The 18,145-nt window shown below is 37.4% G+C and overlaps 2 protein-coding genes and 1 long non-coding RNA gene across 4 annotated transcripts; 2 read left to right on the forward strand and 1 right to left on the reverse strand.

Annotated features, from left to right (window-relative positions):
- Positions 1 to 404: 404 nt before the first annotated feature.
- plekhb1 (pleckstrin homology domain containing B1) lies at positions 405 to 5,477 on the forward strand. Its single transcript, XM_081615693.1, has 6 exons — positions 405 to 595; positions 3,513 to 3,665; positions 3,741 to 3,843; positions 3,930 to 3,969; positions 4,065 to 4,155; positions 4,941 to 5,477. The coding sequence occupies exons 1-6, from the start codon at positions 559 to 561 to the stop codon at positions 5,072 to 5,074; spliced, it is 558 nt and encodes a 185-aa protein (XP_081471819.1). The 5' UTR covers positions 405 to 558; the 3' UTR covers positions 5,075 to 5,477.
- Positions 5,478 to 6,646: 1,169 nt separating this feature from the next.
- sc5d (sterol-C5-desaturase) lies at positions 6,647 to 16,618 on the reverse strand. 2 transcript variants are annotated; one of them, XM_008428596.2, is made up of 5 exons: positions 16,527 to 16,618; positions 12,443 to 12,654; positions 11,792 to 11,924; positions 10,640 to 10,740; positions 6,647 to 7,950 (listed from the first exon to the last, which is right to left on the reverse strand). In XM_008428596.2, the coding sequence occupies exons 2-5, from the start codon at positions 12,650 to 12,652 to the stop codon at positions 7,516 to 7,518; spliced, it is 879 nt and encodes a 292-aa protein (XP_008426818.2). In that variant the 5' UTR covers positions 12,653 to 12,654; positions 16,527 to 16,618; the 3' UTR covers positions 6,647 to 7,515. The 2 variants fall into 2 exon arrangements, with proteins under 2 accessions (XP_008426818.2, XP_081471818.1); XM_081615692.1 differs by having other exon boundaries at positions 12,443 to 12,657; positions 16,527 to 16,575.
- Positions 10,909 to 11,530, forward strand: LOC145554871 (uncharacterized). The gene is made up of 2 exons (XR_014090904.1): positions 10,909 to 10,999; positions 11,421 to 11,530. It is a non-coding gene; the product is annotated as an uncharacterized LOC145554871 (long non-coding RNA).
- Positions 16,619 to 18,145: the final 1,527 nt, after the last annotated feature.

Here is an 18,145-nt window from a genome sequence, read left to right on the forward strand (position 1 = left end):
ATGTTAAATACTTAATTCAGGGATTAAAGTTTTTATTACGGAATACTGTTATTTAAGGTTATCATGAGTGACATCACCTCATCCCTTAAAGGTTTTATTTACCTGGATAAAGAGAGCAACAGGTTCTAGAAAACGCTCTTCTCAGCAGGAAATGATGTCATTGTTTGTGACTATTAGACTAATCCTCATTTCGTTATCTCAGAGCAGAGATTAACGTGTTATAACTGCTGTAATTTAAAGCAGAAATCAGAGGCAGAAGAAACTGGAGTTTCTGTTTCTGAGCATCTACTGTGATATTTAAATATCTTCATGAAGACACAGCAGTAAGGTCCTCAGCCCAGAAAGAGTGAGGGTAAACTGGGTGGGAGGCGTGGCGTCCTAATCCAGAAGGATCCTGTGAGTCAGCCGCACAATAATCTGCCAGGAGCAGAGAATATAAACAGACACAGGGGAGGAATTTGAGTCAAATCATCCAATAAAATCAGGCAATTTCCCTTTTAAACTTCTGCTGGAATATTATTGAAACAGAAAGAACAAAGCTGACTGAAGCTGAGGAACATGGCGCTCCTGAAGTCAGGCTGGCTGTGGAGACAGAGTGAGTATTTTCTATTGTTTTTGATCATGTAACCCCAAAACAAAAAGGTAAATTTAGAATATTTTATTCAAAAAGTCTCTTTCATTTACATTTCAAACTTATATTGGGAATATGGAAATCAAAAAGTGTCACAATCCAATAAATAAATATATTAACCATTTATTTATTTTCTCAACTATTTAAAAGGTGTGAGTAATGTAAAAAAAAGAATGATTGATATACATTTTGGAAAGTATCTTAAACACATAAAATTACTTCTGTGTTTCTAAAGTGATGTCATTCTGGTTTTTGATTGATTTATTTCCACACTCAGGCTCACTTCAAACCAATCATCTTCACTGCAGCCATTTTACCCCCACCCACTGTTAGGAAATGCTGACTTTTACACTTACAAGCTTTGAACCTGAAAGTTATAAAAAATAATAATATAAAATAACTGTACCGAATAATTTTGTATGTATACACAGTAAAAAAATCTTAATTATACACTGCTCAAAAAAATAAAGGGAACACTAAAACACTTAAGTGAACACTTAAGTGTTCCCTTTATTTTTTTGAGCAGTATATATTGACAAATCTTTTTATGTAGAGATTATAGATCTAAAAAGTTCCTCTGATGGCTTAATAGGCCCATCGTAGAAAAAAGGAGTAAATTTCCACCAAAAAAGACTCAGAAATTTTTTGATTAATCTCAGAAATTTTCTAGAAAGATTTGGAAATTCTGTGAGCTCAAAAAGTTGATTATTTTCAACTTTTGAAATTCAGAAAATTTCAGAATGTGGAAAAATTCCTGCTTTTCAAGCTCCAAAATTTCAAATTTTTTACATTTACTCCAACATTTACTCAACAATGCCCCTGATACGATGTTTTAAATTTTATAAGAATATTTCCAAATATTGCTTATCTATATTTTTATATGTCTTTACTTAACTTTGTCACTTTTAGCACGCAACAGTTCACCCATTTACAGTCATTGAAATATTTAATACTATTTAAACTAGTATTAATAGCGGTATTATAAGAAATAATTAAATAAAAAAAAATAAAAACAATAAAAAAAGGAATATAGGTGCGTTGTTACCTAAATTTTATTTTTTGCTTCATCTGAAAAATACAATGGTCCCCTCCAGAATCAGAGTAGAAAGAAAATTAAGGAAAAAAAATATTAACAAGACCCCCAAAAATATGAAATTGTACAAAAATTAAAATTCTATTCCAAAGATATAGTAATATTTCAAACAAATATAGAAGAAAAGCCTTTAGTTTTGCAATAGTTCCAGAATCTGGAACTGTTAATATTTTTAAGCGGTAAAGCAGAGAAATTTGGATGTTTTTAGGTGTTTCTGTTGTAGATTTGCTAATCAACTGATATTCAGCGTAAAATAATAAAACTGTTTTTGATGTTTTTGAAGTACAACAGTTTTAAAACAGTTTTCTGCTGTTTTAAAGGTTTAACATATTGATCTTTAACTGACCAACAGGTTTCTGTATATTCATTATTCTCCATTCAGGATAATCTGAACGTCTCTGCAGAAAACAATGAGAATATTCCAGAAACCCACCATGCTGGTTATGAAACTGCAGCCTCTGCAGCGTGTAATCCTATTAATTGTCCTTGGCCAACCGTGTCTTTAAGTGGCTCACAGATCATGAGGGAATGCCAATCGAAAGCAGAGTTGGAAAGGAAATGATTTATAAGAAGTTATTTTAAAAGATTTTCCACCTCTAATGTGACAGAAATGAAGTCAATTTGCCACACCAGATTTTTCTGAAATTTGTTTCCTCAAGCTGAAGTCAAAGTTTATAGAGAGCGAGAGAGAGAGAGAGAGAGAGAGACAGAGAGAGGGAGAGACAGAGAGAGAGAGAGACAGAGCGAGACAGAGAGAGAGAGAAAATGTAATTATTAATAAAACATGGCTAAAAGCAGCAAGTTTTCAAATAACGAGCCACCTAAATCAAATTTTTATTTCATTTTGTTTGTTTAATTACAATATTTCATGCTTAAAATCAGTACATTCTGTATCGTTTAAATTTTATTTATTTATTTTTTTTGGCTTGCACCTCCTCAGACTTTTCATTTATTTGTAATTAAAGGGGCAGTATTATGTAAAATCAACCTTCTAGCTTTATGCTATAAAGCTTTTCCCTCATCAGAAACAAACCTGGCGTGTTGCTTTGATTCCTTCATGCATGTTTGAGAAGTCCTTTCATCTCCATGGCAACCATTCAGCTGGGTGAGCCTTGAGGGCATAGCTCCTCCCACAGTCAGCTCCGTCAGACTAGCCAACAGCAATTAGCAAAAACCTGGAGCTGAGCTCATTATAGGAGATATTGGTCAGAGCAACGCTGGTAAAAACGTTGCTTTAATAGAGTTTTAATAGGTTTAATGGAGGAGCCATGTTGGGGTGACTTCTTGGAGGAGGAGCTTCAGAAAGAGGAAGAGTTTTTAAAGAGACAGAGGTCCAATTTCAAGGCAATAAAGCAGTAAGTCATAGTAGTTTTAAGTCATTTTATATATGTATAGCATTTCTATAATAATTGAAGGTAACAGTCACTTGAAATGCTATAAAATTACACTCTGTGCCTATAAGCATTTAATACTGCTCCTTTAATAATTATATTAAACAACTAGGATTTTTTTTATAGGTGTTTTGAAAGTCACTGTATATCTCTGTAATCTATTTACACACTTACTTTTGAAAAATACAGGATTATACCAAATTATTTAAGTAAAATAATGCCTAATTCAGGCTCTATAATAAAAGGGGAGCGAGGACTGATCCTGGAGGAACACCACAAGCTGGATCAGTAGTGACCAATTATTATCACCAATGATAGTAAAGTGGCTTTCAGAATAAATCAAATCCCTTTACAGAAAAGCATTAGCATGTCTTTATGAGGCATGTTTGCTCTGCAGCCGCCATTTTGAAGCGCTGGAAGCTGAACTGGTGCGACCTTTGGATAGACGGCAGCCTGTGTTTCTACAAGAGCGACAGCCGGCGGGAGTTAGAGCAGCGAGTCAGCCTGAAAACAACGTGCATCGATGTGCGGTCTGGTCTGGAATGTGGAGGTAAACATCGCAGAAATACTTTTATAACTACAGTCACCGGGAAAAGAAAGTAACACCCCATTTGTCTGTCTGTAGGTGTGAACCCTCCAGAGAGTAATCCCAGGGAAAACCTCGTGGTGATTCATCTCAGAGAAGGCTCAACACTCAACCTGTGCGCAAACAGTGAAGATGAGTCTCTGTAGGTACATCCCCACCTGCTGGCTCAGCCTTTAATTTATAAACACATGTATCAGTTTCTCATTTCGGGTTTTTGTTCTCATTCAGAGCGTGGAAACTGACTCTGCTTGAAACCAGAAGAAACCCGGTGAGTTCTGTGTGTCCCCTGTTGGTTCTGGACCTTCACCTGTCAACTTGTTGCTGAAAATAATGAAAATGTTTTTGGTTTTTTTGTGTGTGCAGGTGTTTGCATACGACCCCTATGATGACTCCTACCAGGCCGTCCCCATGACCGGATACCACACCGTCTACATCACACCTGGAGCGGGACCAGGTAAGATGGCTGAATGACAAAATCAGCGAACAAGAAACTGAGATTAATCTCAGAACATTTCTAGACAAAATGAAAACATTTCTGAGTTTAAAAAGTTGTAAATTTGAGAGAAAAAAACTCAAATTCTGAAATTAAACTTTGAATTTTTCTCCAAAAACTTAGAAATTTATGAGCTCCAAAAGGTCAATCCAAAACTTTAAGATCAATCTCAAAAATTTCTGAGCTTGAAAAGTTGAAACTTTATGAGCTCAGAAAATGTTCAGATATTGTGTAGAAAATACGTGAAATTATTCTAAATAAAAAATTTTTTGCAAATGTTTGACTTTTTGAACTTTTTTGTCTTTCCTAGAAAATTTGAGATTAATCTGAGAATTTCAGATTTTTTCTTGCAAACTTACAACTTTTTGAAATCTGAAATTTCTGGATCTGATCTTTTTTCTACTAGATTTACAACTTTTTGAAATCAAAGATTTGTTTTCCTAGAAAATGTTTGATATTCACCTCAGAATTTCTGAATTTGTTCTTGCAAATTTTCAGCTTTTTTGAACTCAGAAATTTTAGATAAAAAAATAAATCAAAAAATTTGAACTTTTTTGGCAGAAATTTCCTCCTGTTTTTCTCCCAACTACAATGGCTCTTATATGCCGTAGAAGATTTTAACAGCAATTAAAGTCCTTGAACTTTCCTTTCAAAACTTAACCAGTCTGATGAGCAAAAAAACTTGTTTGAGAAGCAAACAGACAGGATTCAGCTGCAACAGCGGCTGCTGTGTTGTTGTGTTGAAGGAACCCACCAGGTGATCGTCCAGAGGGATCCGTTTGATGGAGTCGCAGAGAGCGTGGCGCTGGGATTACTGGCGGGCATGGCGGCTGGGGCAGCCATGCGGTCCTTCCTCTGGATGCCCTTCATCTTCTGCTGAAGGCGCCGGTCGCTCGTCTCCTCCAGAGGACTCAGTCGCCTCAAGGAAACGTGTAGAAAAGCTTCTCCATCACTTTTCTCTTCAGGAGCAGTTCTGAATCTGAAACCAAAAGGCTGCTGTGTATTTATGTTATTCATTTATCCAGGACATTACAACTAACCGTGGACATTTCTGAAACAACACGCCAGTTTTGTATTTAATGCTCTTTTATCTGCTGTTTTACGTTTTACAAGCTTATAAAAAAAATCAGCTCATTCCGAGCATTGCTCAGTGTTAGAAGGTAAATCAATAAATTAAGACAAATGCTAATTTTCTCCTAACTTGTTTTGCTTTCTGTGAGTTCCCATGGCAACAGTCACTTAGCTGGGGAAGATGCAGGTCTGTCCATACTATAAAAATAAAACTACAATCTGTTATTTTTACGGTAATAAACCAGCAGCTGTGGTTGAGAGAAACACAGTAAAAACTACAGTAAACAAAAAGTGTGAAATTTACAGGTTCTAAGTTGAGCATATTTTCACTGTTTTTATAAGTTTTCTTTGTAAACAATAACAAAAAATGATATGGTTTAAACCAGTGGATTTAGCAGGATGATGTTATAGTACAAAGTGCAAAGTACTCACAGTCAATAAAACTTTACTGGGAAATGTTGAAGACAAAATGTGTTGAAACAGGTATAGTAGAATAAATCTTGTTTTGATACATTTGTGTAAATTTGACAACCGAACATGCATAAAGTGTTTTGAATATTGGAGAATACTCCTGATTAGTTCAGTGATTTTGTTTTGAGTTTAGAAACAGCATAAATAGAGAGTCTAGAGTAAATCAACTCGTTTCTGTTGGATTCTGAACAGAAGCTAAAATGTGAGCTAAAATTCAATCTAAAGACCGACTCAAGTCAATTTAGTTTATTTTATGGCACCAATTCACAATAAACAAATTGATGCATTAAGCATTGTGGTGACAGTGGAGAGGAAAAACTCCAGCACAACCAGGTTCCTCTTTTTGTTCCTAATGTGGTAAAAGAAGAAAATTGTTTGTTCAGCACATTTCAATCAAGTTTGTGTCTGGAAACCTGTGATGTGACCTTTGAACTCTACACAGCAGAGAATATATTTAATAAGAGAGGCTGGAAGTTCACACCACATGTCACCAACAACCAGAGAAATCTACAAGTACAAAGAAAGGGAGCCATTGTACACAAATTATGTTTAATAAATGCGTCAGGATTTAGAAAGCAATCGTTTTTCCAATGAGCAGAGAAATATCTGCTGGTTTAGTCCGGACTGGATTTAAAGGTTTCTTCAAACAGGAAGCATCTCATGGATAAACGTTCCATCAGAACCTCACTGTTACTTTTACAGTAGCTGCATTTCATTGACCATGGAATTGCACAATTTGACATTTCAGAAATAAATTTCATTGATTGAAACAAGCTAATTTAGGAAAGTGTTAGCATGATGCGGTTTTTCAGCCGTATTGAAATCTGTTTGTTTTGCAAAACTGCAATGGAATCACTTAAACTTATTCCTGTGTGATTTTCATTTTGTTTCTTAATTAATGAGAACAGCGCAATTGCAAAATTTTATTTTTCAACATTAGCAGAACAGCGACAAAGTTTTGCGCACATTTGTAATGGAAACACAGTTAATGTTGTGCAACACCGGTTCCAGAGTTAGGCCCAGTGACCGACTAGAGCAAAGATGTGAGTGGAAAGGAAATAAATTCACAGACTAACCGGCCATCACCAGCTGTTCCTTACAAGAGTCCAAAACACAAAGATGGGCTGTCCAGAACCTGAGGACCTCTCACAGAGAGCTTTAAAAACACCTGGAGTTAGCAAGCAGCTGTTTCCACTTAAAAACAAGTGCTGTATTGAAACTAGAGCCTGGACAATAAATCAATATCAATAGAATATTCAATATTTAGAATATTCACCAAACTCTAATCCAGAGCCGAACGGCATTCTGGGGGATGTAGGCAGAGGAAAGGCTTTAACCGCTTAAACTCTCACAGCTAGATAAGCAACGTGAGTGGCATCAACTAACTGGTTGCCTAGCAACAACTTACTGAGTAACATACACAGCAGCAGTTTCAAGTTTCCCCACCGTGTCTGATAACTGCCTACAAATAAAAAATGACGTGGAGAGAAAACTTGATAAAGTCACCAGTTTGGCAATATTTCAGACATTTACAACAGAAAACTAACCAATAATTATTGATAGACTAACATGATGAAACTCATTTATCGTGATAAGTTTTTCAACCCCAATTTAAAAAATGTTGACTGCACAAAACTCCACTGCTGAAGGAAAAAAAACACAAAGCAAGTTGAAGCTCGTTCATCAGGATCAGCTTATATGGCGAACATGAACTTTAAATATTTCCTCTCAGTTTTGCAACTGATTATCGAATCGTCTCTGCAATCAATCCCAACTCTGCTACTCCTCTTTCCTCTGAGCGTGTCCGTTCACTTCCTGTTTCCCCAACTTTCCCTCTGCCTGCAGTTTCCGAACCAGCTCCATGGGGCCTTTCCCCATGAGAGCCGACGGGTGCCTGTAGGAGCCTCCCAGCCGGTCCCACAGGGTGAAGTACTGGCCGTAGTTGTAGTCAAAGAAGAGGTGATGGTCGGTGTGGTGGGCGGAGCCATTGATGACGCCGGTCAGGCCAACGGGGACGCGGTAGTCGCCGTCATGGATGGAGATGGTCCAGATGTTGACAAACACATACAGAGCCAGGTAGAGCAGCTTGTGAAGGGGGAACAGGAAGGGGTAGATGTGGTAGGGCAGGCCCTGCAGGAAGCCGTCCACCGGGTGGAAGGCGTGGCTGGCGAAGGGCGTGGTGATCTTCCAAATGTGGTGTGGCTTGTGGAACATCTGTTGGAAATGAAGAGAACGGTGATCAACACATAGTTCCCACAGGTCTGAACAGCAAGTGATCCGTGCCATCTTAGCTAGCAGCTAAAAGCTACATTGGCTAAGCTAATTTTTCTAGTTTGGCAGCAAGTACTACAGTAAATATCACTGATACACTCCTGATCAAAATCTTAAGACCAGTTAAAAAAGTGCAATAATTTGCATTTTGCACTATTGGATCTTAAGAAGGTTTTAAGTAGAGCTTCACAAAGTTAAAAGAAGAAATCAGCGTAAGAGACAAAAACTTTTGAGCGGGGAATTAATTGAAAACTGCATTTACAGTCAAACATGATTTTTTCAGCTGATCAAAAGTTTAAGACCATAGCTCAAAAACCCCCCAAAACCCCCAAAACAGAAATCAAAGTGTCAAAAAAAAGGACTCGGTAATGAGTAACTCCACCATTCTTGTTGATGACTTTAAACAATCGTTTAGGCTTGATGCCAGTGTTTCCAGGAGGCTAGTGGGAACGTTGCTCCAAGTGTTTAAGATGGCTTCACGAAGGGCATTCACTGTCTGGAACTGATGTCCATTTTTGTAAACTTCCCTTGCCATCCATCCCCAAATGTTCTCAATTGGTTTTAGATCCGGGGAAGATGCAGGATGGTCCAAAAGAGTGATGTTATTCTCTTGGAAGAACTCCTTTGTCAGGAGGGCATTGTGAACTGCAGCATTGTCCTGTTGAAAAACCCAATCATTGCCACACAGACGAGGCCCTCAGTCATGAGGGATGCCCGCTGCAACATCTCCACATAGCCAGCTGCTGTTTGACGCCCCTGCACAACCTGAAGCTCCATTGTTCCATTGAAGGAAAACGCACCCCAAATCATAATGGCGCCCCCACCACTGTGCTGTGTACAAAACATCTCAGGTGGGATTTCCTTGTCATGCCAGTAACGTTGGAAGCCATCAGGACCATCAAGGTAAATTTTTTCTCATCAGAGAAGACAACTTTCTTCCACCTTTCAATGTCCATGATTGGTGCACCCTTGCAAAGTCCAAACGGGCAATTTTGTGGCGTTGAAGAAGACGTGGCCTTTGAAGACGTTTTTTGTTTCTGAAGCCCTTCTCTCGCAGATGCCGTCTGATGGTTACTGGGCTGCAGTCAGCACCAGTAATGGCCTTAATTTGGGTAGAGGATCGTCCCGTTTCTTGACGGACAGCCAATCGGATCCTGCGGCTCAGAGCTGGTGAAATGTTTTTGGGTCTACCACTTGACTTTTTTGTTCCATAACCCTCAGGATCATTTAAAAACTGCAAAATGACTGTCTTACTGCGTCCAACCTCTCAGCAGCAATGGCACGTTGTGAGAGGCCTTGCTTATGCAGCTCAACAATCCTACCACGTTCAAAGTCAGTGAGCTTTTTTGGTTTTGCCATCAGGTCTTGACAGTGTAAAGGCTTGACAGAAAATGACATGGAATCCAGATTTTTGCACAGATTTTGGCTTTTAAAGACTATGGTCTTAAACTTTTGATCACCTGAAAAAAAATCATGTTTGAGTGTAAATGTAGTTTTCAGAAAATTCCCTGCTCAAAAGTTCTTGTCTCTTTCACTGATTTTTTTCTTTAACATTGTGAAGCTCTACTTAGAATCTTCTTAAGATCCAATAGTGCAAAATGCAAATTCTTGCAATTTTTTGATTGGTCTTAAGATTTTGATCAGGAGTGTATTTATCTCAATGTTACACACAGATGAGTAGACACTCAAAGGTTGTGATCAAGTTGTAATGTAGCTCATAAGTTAGATAGGAACAAGGCGAGAGATAGTTCTAAGCTTGTGGCTTGCTTATTGTTGTCATAGCAACTTCATAGCAACTGCCTGCCAAGATGGCCATCAGTTACAAAGTTCACAGAAAGTTACAAAGTTCACAGGAGTGTGACGTCACATGAGAACTGTGTATCCAACCTGACAAGAATATTCTACTAGAAAAGGAAGAAAACCTCTGATCAGAAATCCAATTAACTTATTAATAACTCATTTTTCTCACTGTCTGACATTAATTAGATGAAACATTTCCCGTTTTAGATTAACTGAAACACTTAGAATATTTAATTACATTTAAATATAGTCTAATTTAGATTTAATATTAAATATTGAATATAATTTCATTTATATTTAGTATTTAATTTCCCTTTGGGATTAATACATCTGTATTTGAATTATAAACAGAGTTTCTTTCAGATTTTTCAGGCAGTTAATATTAAGGTTAGACTAAGAGATTGTCTTCTTTTAAACTGCAGGAATAAATTCATTACTTTATCAGAATAAAGATGCAATATGACCAGGAAAAAGTCATAAAATTACGACAAAAATGTCACTTTATGAGGGAAAAAAAAGCTTCAATTGAGTTTTTAAGATCTGACTAGGTCGGACAATCTGTGGTTCCTTCTTCTAAATCGACTCGTTTCAAAGTCCTGCTGCTGATCATAATTTAGCGCTGATGTTAGAGCATCAAGTTTTTCCTTCTTTGTAAAACATACCAAAGTATAACTTCATTTTACCGCAATGTAGGAGTTCTCAAAAAATTAGGACCTTTCTCATATGAGTACGATTTTATTCTCATATCACAGCACCTGTTCTTATATTATTGCTCTTGTATCATATTGACTTTGCTCTCATAATATTACGACCTTCCAACAGGTTTACCCACCTTGTAAATAAGCTTGTGGTGCAGGAAGCGGTGGATCCAGTAGATACACATGTCAGTGAAGAACAGGAAGGAGATCATGCTGAGGAAGAGACCGGACCAGCCTGAGAGCACAGAGGAGACGTCAGTCCCACAGCAGGAGGACGCAGAGACAACATGGAGGACGATCAGACAACATAGAGGACGATCAGACCATAGACATTAATACGTAGACGCCTCATGGAGCGCTGAGTCGTACATAACAGCGTCCGCCATCTTTTATGTGGCAGCAGAGCGATCGGAGCTCCTTAGGTCCTGTGCTGTGTGGATCTGTTTCAACCGTTTTACGAAACAAACTGGATTCATTGGCATTACCTTTCACAGGTAAGGATGAAAGATCAGAATTACTTAACTTTGCAGCCATAAATTCGCTTCTAAACAACAGAGAAATATTTCCTATGTAGCTAAATTGGCGCGAAGTAATCGCTAATTGTTAGCGTAGTAGCTAACGTTTTCATACCGTTATCTAATGAGAGAGAGCTGATGAGAAACCGCTGTTAGAGGAGAAGTTCATTAAAGACCAGGGGATTGATTGTGTGAGGAAAGATCAGTCAGGATCAGAGCTGGAGCTGCTGTTCTGTTCTTCAGTCTGTTTCCCAGCTCAGCTTCACCATGTCGGTATTTAGCTATAAAGATGCTACGAGTCAGAGCCCAACATGCTGAAAATGTCTTTTTATGAATGTGAAAGAAACGTATATGTATTTTCTATTAACTTTTATAATTTCTCCTTTATCCTTGGCTTTAGCTTGTGAACCAGAACGTCTCAGAAGTCATTGGAGTTCTCCCAGTGTGTCCAGCAGACTGAAGCCTGTGACCAGTGTTCCCAGTATAATAAATAAATGTTTTATTCTTTTACTTTTTGTGTACTTTTAAATATCTCAATCTGAAGTATTAGTCTATTAATACAGCTTATGTAGCGAAATAAAAATAATTTTCTCTGTTAGAATTATTTTCTCTCTTTGCTGTCAATAACAGAGTTGACATACTGTAATAAATATTTTTCTCTGGAAAAAAGTAAGAAAAATATGTAGTTTAATGTTTTTACAATGACTCATTTATAAATCAAAAGTCATTTCATGGAGGACGATCAGACAACATGGAGGCTGCTTTCCTCACCCAGCGGGGAGTCGCTGACGTTGTCGTACAGCTTGCTGTAACCTCTGACCTCAGCGAAGAACAAGGCCACGGTGGGGATGCTGATCCAGGGCAGGGAGGTCATCGCATATTTAATTTCTCTCTGAACTTGATTCTGGGAAACAAAGGGAAGATGACACATGTTAAACAGAAGTTCAGCAGTGTAGAGATGAGGCTGCCTGGCTCTAAGCGGGTTTATTTCAGTGTGGTTGGACGCTGAAAGGCGACATGAGGGGTTCAGACTGGGAGCGTATCGGGACATTCGGAGAAGCTGCTTGGTGGTTTACTGGTGGAAGTGACTGCATTATCACGCAGGTATCAGTTATTAAAATACTAATAACTCTCTGTAAACAAAGTTGCTCATTAAGCTCAGAGGAAAAAAAGAGAGGACGAAAACAAACAAGCATGCAAATGGAAATTATTAATTTATCAAACGATTCATTGATTTATTGCTTATTTCCAAACAAACAAACTACTTTATTACTCAGATCAAAACTATCCACCTCTGAACAGAATATCTGGTAGCTGGCCTTTAAATCTCTCCAAACATGGAGGGAACAAAGTCCGCCGGTCTGTCCGGTTCTGCAGGGCTGCCAATCATTCTGTTACTACGGCAACCGTGAGACGACATACCTCCAGGAAGTGTGGGTGTTTCATCAGATTGTGATCAAAGATGAAATAGTAGCTGATTGCTCCCAGGCCGAGGTACAAGATGGCCGCCCCGAGGTTGGTCACCACCAGGAGGCTGAGGATCTGCCGCAGGGCGCCGTCCTCGGCCCACGACTCGGGGTAGACGTAGGGCGTCAGGACGTAGTGGTCGGCCACGTTCAGCACCAGATCCATGGCTGCTTCAAACAGAGAAACATAAAAAATAAAACCTTAAAAGTGAAATAAAAAAACTGAGACTTTAAATTAGGCCTGTCACAATAACAAACAATGCTACATAAGTTATTGTGATAAATAATAATGTTGTTGTTTGGGGAACATTTTCAGGTAATGGCATAATAAAGCAAGGGCACATTCTCAAAGATGAATAAACTTTAAACTCCAATGAAAATTTAACACCGGAACTGTTTAATTTTCTGTTAAATATTTAAGTTTCAAATATCCAAAAATAAATAAACAAAACAACAAATAAAATTAATGATGAAGACTTTGTAAACAAAATTGTCCTTCAAAAAAAAGAAAAGAAAAAAAGGACAGCTTAAGACCAAAACATTATACAGTTTTTAGTAGATAAATCAGGCAAATGAAAATTTTTGAGCTCGTTTTGATTTATCATGCAATTAATTGATTTATTACTTATTGCAACAGGGCAACTTTTAATGTCTGGTTTTAGTTTACTGTGCAAACATCAAGAACTAAAAGTGAAAGCTTTTCAAGATGCAGCTGAAAGGCAGCATCTTGAACATCTGGGACATTATTTAAAAGTTGATTTCTTTCAGTAACTCAAGTTTAGAAGTAAATTTTAAAGTTTTATTCACACCTGATGGTCTGATAGACTCGGTTTGATTGGGACCAGAACTTCATCATCTGCTCCATCTCCAGCTGCTGTGGTTCTCTTTCTCTATGCTCTGAGTCAAACCAACCAAACCCTTTGAGCAACCTGTTCCCCTCCTCGCCTGTGGGGGCGCTGCACCAAGAACCACTGAAGGAAACGACACAAAAACCTCAGATGAAGACTCTGAGGGAAATTTCCTTCTTCACCAAATGGAAACAAAAATGTAGTGCCGTCATATTTTTCAAAATGTTTCTTCGCAAAACATTTTTGTTTAAGTTTTGTGAAGAAGGAAGTTGCGCTCAGTGTCTTCTTCAGAGGTTTTCATGTTGGTGCAGCGCCTCCACAGGCGAGGAGGAGAACAGACTGCTATAAGGGTTTGGTTGGTTTGACACAATGCAGTGTGACAGAGAACCACAGCAGCTGGAGATGGAACAAAAGATTCAACTTTGGTTCCATCTCCAGCCACGTCTGCCGAACTACAGGGTGGAGAAACAATCAAATCCATCTGAACCATCTGACATCGGACCGCTGAGCAGCTGAACAGAGGAACCATTGTTGACATGCCAGCTGATCAAAACTTAAATCCAAGCTTCAGTTAAGATTGCTATATTTGCATCAATATCTTCAAAAATCCACATTAGTGAATAACAGACATCCGTGTCCAAAGGCAGCATAAAAACGGATCCGCAGGTTTCAACAGAGATCAAAGACGAAAATCATTCAAACTTAACCCTCCTATTATGTTCGTTTCTGAGGTACAGCAATAATGTTCGTGGGTCAATTTGACCCGGGGAGTGTTTAGCCATGCTATAGTGTCAGAAACCAAAAAATTTCTCAAAAACTTTTTTGTATCTGATTATTAACTCCAATACTAACCATTTCAATCAATATTTGTGCAATGATGTATTTTTATTTCTCACAAATAAAGAATCAATGACGACAATTTACTCATTTGGACATAAAAACTGTGATTTTCAATTTTTTATGCCCACTGAAAAGAGCTAAACACAAAATGACACTAACTATCCTTGAAAGTGATTTTTTGTAAATTTTTTTATACTACATTTAGATTTTGTTTTTTTTTGAAGGGGTGATGTTTATAATTGAACTTGAGACACTTTTCTGCTCTGGGTGGGTCAAATTGACCCGCTGATTAAAATCAAGACAAATGAGTCCTGAAGATGATCCTCCAGCTGGATTTCCAGTTTAAACCTGCATGTTCAAAACAAAACTGGGTTTTTCATCACATGCTGCCCAGATTTGTATGCCATATTTAGCTGTGTGGAAGGCATATATTGCCTAAATGAGTAGGGTCGCTACTCATTCTCTGCATCCCTTAGACTGGCTGTTGACTCATCTTTTGACATATATACTCTGGTCAGAATGAGGACCTCCACACCCCTCCAAATATGCATGTAAATGCATTTGGTCCAGCTCCTTCCAGTTCTTTCCCAAAACTCTCCTTCCTTTAAGATTTGTCATTTCAACAATGATTTTCTGTATTGCACTAGGCCTGAGTGCAATACTGACTTGATGTCTATAATGCGAGTTACTGCCGTCCTAGTCAACCCTGGAATGATCAACAAGAAGTTCCAGCTCTTCCAGGGTTGTTATTTTTTTATTTCCCTGAGGCTCATTTCCTGATCTCTGACAGTGACGATATCACATGTACCTTCAGTGTGTAATGTGTTTAGGACTCCCTTGCAGAGAGTATTTATGTTCCCCTCTCCACTTATACTGAGTGTCCACTCAGTGTGGGTGGAGTTTGTCCAGGGGAACAGAAAAGGTTCCTGTCAAAAGTTGTATGAACACCTGCTTTCTGGCAGCTTCCTAGTGAAGTAAAGAGAATAGTGAAAAAGTGGGTTTGTGTGCGTGTTTAGGTATGTGTGTGGTGTGGGTGTGGTGTGGTGTGGTGTGGGTGTGTGTGATGAAATATGTTCATCACACACACCCAGGGGAACACCCAGGGGAACATGTTTCTTTGCACCTCATAGGTGCAAAGAAACAAATAAAATTGGACATTTTTTTTAACCTTTTTACCCTTCAACTTGACTGCCGGGTCAAATTGTTCGGGTCTATGTAACAAACAGACCCAGGGGGGCTGCAAAGGTGTAAAATGAACCATTTTCATTTTATACATAGAGTGCACCTATTAGGACAAATAGAAAAAGTTTCATGCAGAAAAAATACTCCTAACTATTTTAAAAAAAATTTTAAACTTTGAAACGGATCAAATTGACAGGAGGGTTAAAGCGGTCAGCATAAAGTAAACTTCCCCCATCACCTACTTACTAAAGCCACCAGGTGAGCAACAGGTGATCGTACAATCACAACCAACACCACGTAATCCAGAGCTACGTCTATCACCACGCCAGATGTTTTCTCCTTGGCTTAGGTAGGACTCTTCACACAATGTCATATGACGTAACGACTCATATGACTTGCAACAATAATTAATTGCAACAATAATTAATTTCTCTTTGGAACCAGTAAAGTATTTCTGAATTGAATTTAAGAGACGCTAAACCCAAGGACTCTGACGTAAGCTGCAGTCCACACCTTCAGTTGGCTTTTCCTCATAAGTCTTATCAAGTTTGCAGTTGTCATCTGTTGCTACACTTCTTCCTTCCACCAAGCTTTCCATTAATATGGTGAGTTGGAGCACTGTAAGCTGTCAACTTCTTTACAAATAAACTTTTGTGCTCAGTCAGCAGTTTTCTCTGCGAGATCAGACCAAAAGATTTCGCTACAAAAATAAATAACTTTTATTAGTCGAATGTAAAATTGGACTGAATTTATAGTTTTAATAGCTCTAAAAGCCATACTTCACTAATACATTGCCGTAGTTTAATTACTGGACTCCAGATTATTCACTCGGCGGGGAATAAAACATTTCATAGCCCGTCTTAAAAGTAGGTCAGTTACTATTCCCTTAAACAGAGCAAGACTCGTTTAACTAAAAGTTTTGTACAAATGCATTCATTATTAAACAGAAAAAAACAGTAAAAACTAGTACATGGTGACATAAATTATTATTTTATAGAAAACTATCCGCTGAACTCCCAAGATTTAAAACTGGACGAGAAAAACGTAACATTTCCAGTAACAGACACCAAAGATTTCTCTGAACGTTTGACTTCGTATTAAAAACATGAGCTGTGGTTTAGCAAAGTTAATTTTTAAGATTTATAGAGCAGTTCCATCGGAGCTACCCACCTTCCTGCCGCTGTGTTGCTTGTATCCAGTGTCAAAGGTAAGGGGCGTGAACGGACGACTAAAGGAAGCTGGCGGACCAATTACAACACAGCTAAACATTGCTTCACATGAGCATAGACTAATCAGCGTTGAGCAAGCCACCCATGGTAGGATTATTGTGGTTTCTGATTGGTCGACGAAGAGGATCTGATCATGGCGTTACAGACGGAACGACAACTGGACAAAAACAAAAACAAAACTACGTAAAACCTAAAAAGGTGATGAAAATAGGGAATCATGAACAAAAACATTTAAAATACTTTAAATAAGTATACAAACATGTATACATATAGAATAATATAAACACATTGAAATTATACATTTATGCTAAATGACTTAAAAAAAACTATATTATGATTTACAGTAAATTGTCTGCACACAACAGTAATTGCTATTTTTTATAGCCTTTGCAAATCAGTCATAACAAATTTTGCTTTTTCTTGACCAAAGAATTACAAGAATTTTTATTGTCAAAGTGAAAACTGATTTCTGCAAAATAACGACAATTAAGTAAAATTATTTACCATAAAAGCAGTCAATCTGGATTTTAAAAAAATCATAACTTTGTTTTAAGTTATTAAATATTTTTTCTTTGCTTTTAAAAATATGTGTTAAAACAATGTATTTAAATTGTATTTTTGATGCTCATTTTATGATTGGCTGCCAGTCAAATTCATTAAGCTGCTCTGTATGGAGCTAAATTGGGGCCATAAAGTTCGTTTCATAGAAAAAAAAATGAAACTGAAAAAATATTTTGAAAGTGAATAAAAAATGTTTGAAACCCAAAAAATAAAGATTTGAAATGGAAACACTTATGACAATAAAATGACCAAAGAAACCGACACAGATGTGAAAAAACACCCATAAGAACTGTGAATACAATAAAATTTGATGTGATTAATATAACATATTACATATAATCTTATAATAAAGAGAGGAGATTGATATAAAAACGTGTATTATTTGGTAATAAAGTTATAATATATTATCTGATAATAACAGACGGTAAAACCAGACGGTATTTGGCAGCAGTTAAGCTAAATAAGTGTAATAATTAAGAAATAGTGAATAGAAAAACATTCTAAAACTTGATGTTTCTTCACATATTTTGGAGTATTGTCTGTGGATTTGCTCAGATTTTTGAAATAAGACAAAACAAACATAACTTTTCAAGACAAGAGCTTTTTTAAGTCAATATTTCCTTAATATGGATGAAAATGCAAAGGTTCAAGAGACAGGTGACATCATTACCGAGCTAAAAATGAGAAAATACTGTATATCAGTGGAACAAGTAAGTTTGTATTTTTGCGGTGGAGGCGAATCTCATCATTGCTGAGTTGAGTTTGTTGCAAACTCAAGAACTCTCTTCCGGCCACGAGGTGTCACTGTTGCTCTAAAATAAGAGTGGACTAACCTACTGCCTGTTGGTTCACAGCAGTGATACAACTGGGAAGGATTTACTACATAAATATAGTTAATTTATACACACCATTAACCTTAAAATATGAGCAAAAAAAAGTTTAATATTCCAATTTTTTTCTTCATTAGAAATTAGCGTGTTTAAATTAATTTATTTTTGC

Source organism: Poecilia reticulata, chromosome 14 (assembly GCF_904066995.2).
Source record: "Poecilia reticulata chromosome 14, P_reticulata-male-v2, whole genome shotgun sequence".
In the NCBI taxonomy this organism is placed as follows: domain Eukaryota; kingdom Metazoa; phylum Chordata; class Actinopteri; order Cyprinodontiformes; family Poeciliidae; genus Poecilia; species Poecilia reticulata.

Bases quoted from the DNA above. Each gene is read 5' to 3' on its own strand.
- plekhb1 (XM_081615693.1), top strand. From the start codon at position 559: ATGGCGCTCCTGAAGTCAGGCTGGCTGTGGAGACAGA. The intron at 3,666-3,740 runs GTAAACATCGCA...GTCTGTCTGTAG, and splicing joins GTCTGGTCTGGAATGTGGAG to GTGTGAACCCTCCAGAGAGT. The intron at 3,970-4,064 runs GTGAGTTCTGTG...TTGTGTGTGCAG, and splicing joins TTGAAACCAGAAGAAACCCG to GTGTTTGCATACGACCCCTA.
- sc5d (XM_008428596.2), bottom strand. From the start codon at position 12,652: ATGGATCTGGTGCTGAACGTGGCCGACCACTACGTCCTGACGCCCTAC. The intron at 11,925-12,442 runs GTATGTCGTCTC...TTTGTTTCCCAG, and splicing joins AACACCCACACTTCCTGGAG to AATCAAGTTCAGAGAGAAAT. The intron at 7,951-10,639 runs GTGGGTAAACCT...CATTTCCAACAG, and splicing joins ACCACAAGCTTATTTACAAG to ATGTTCCACAAGCCACACCA.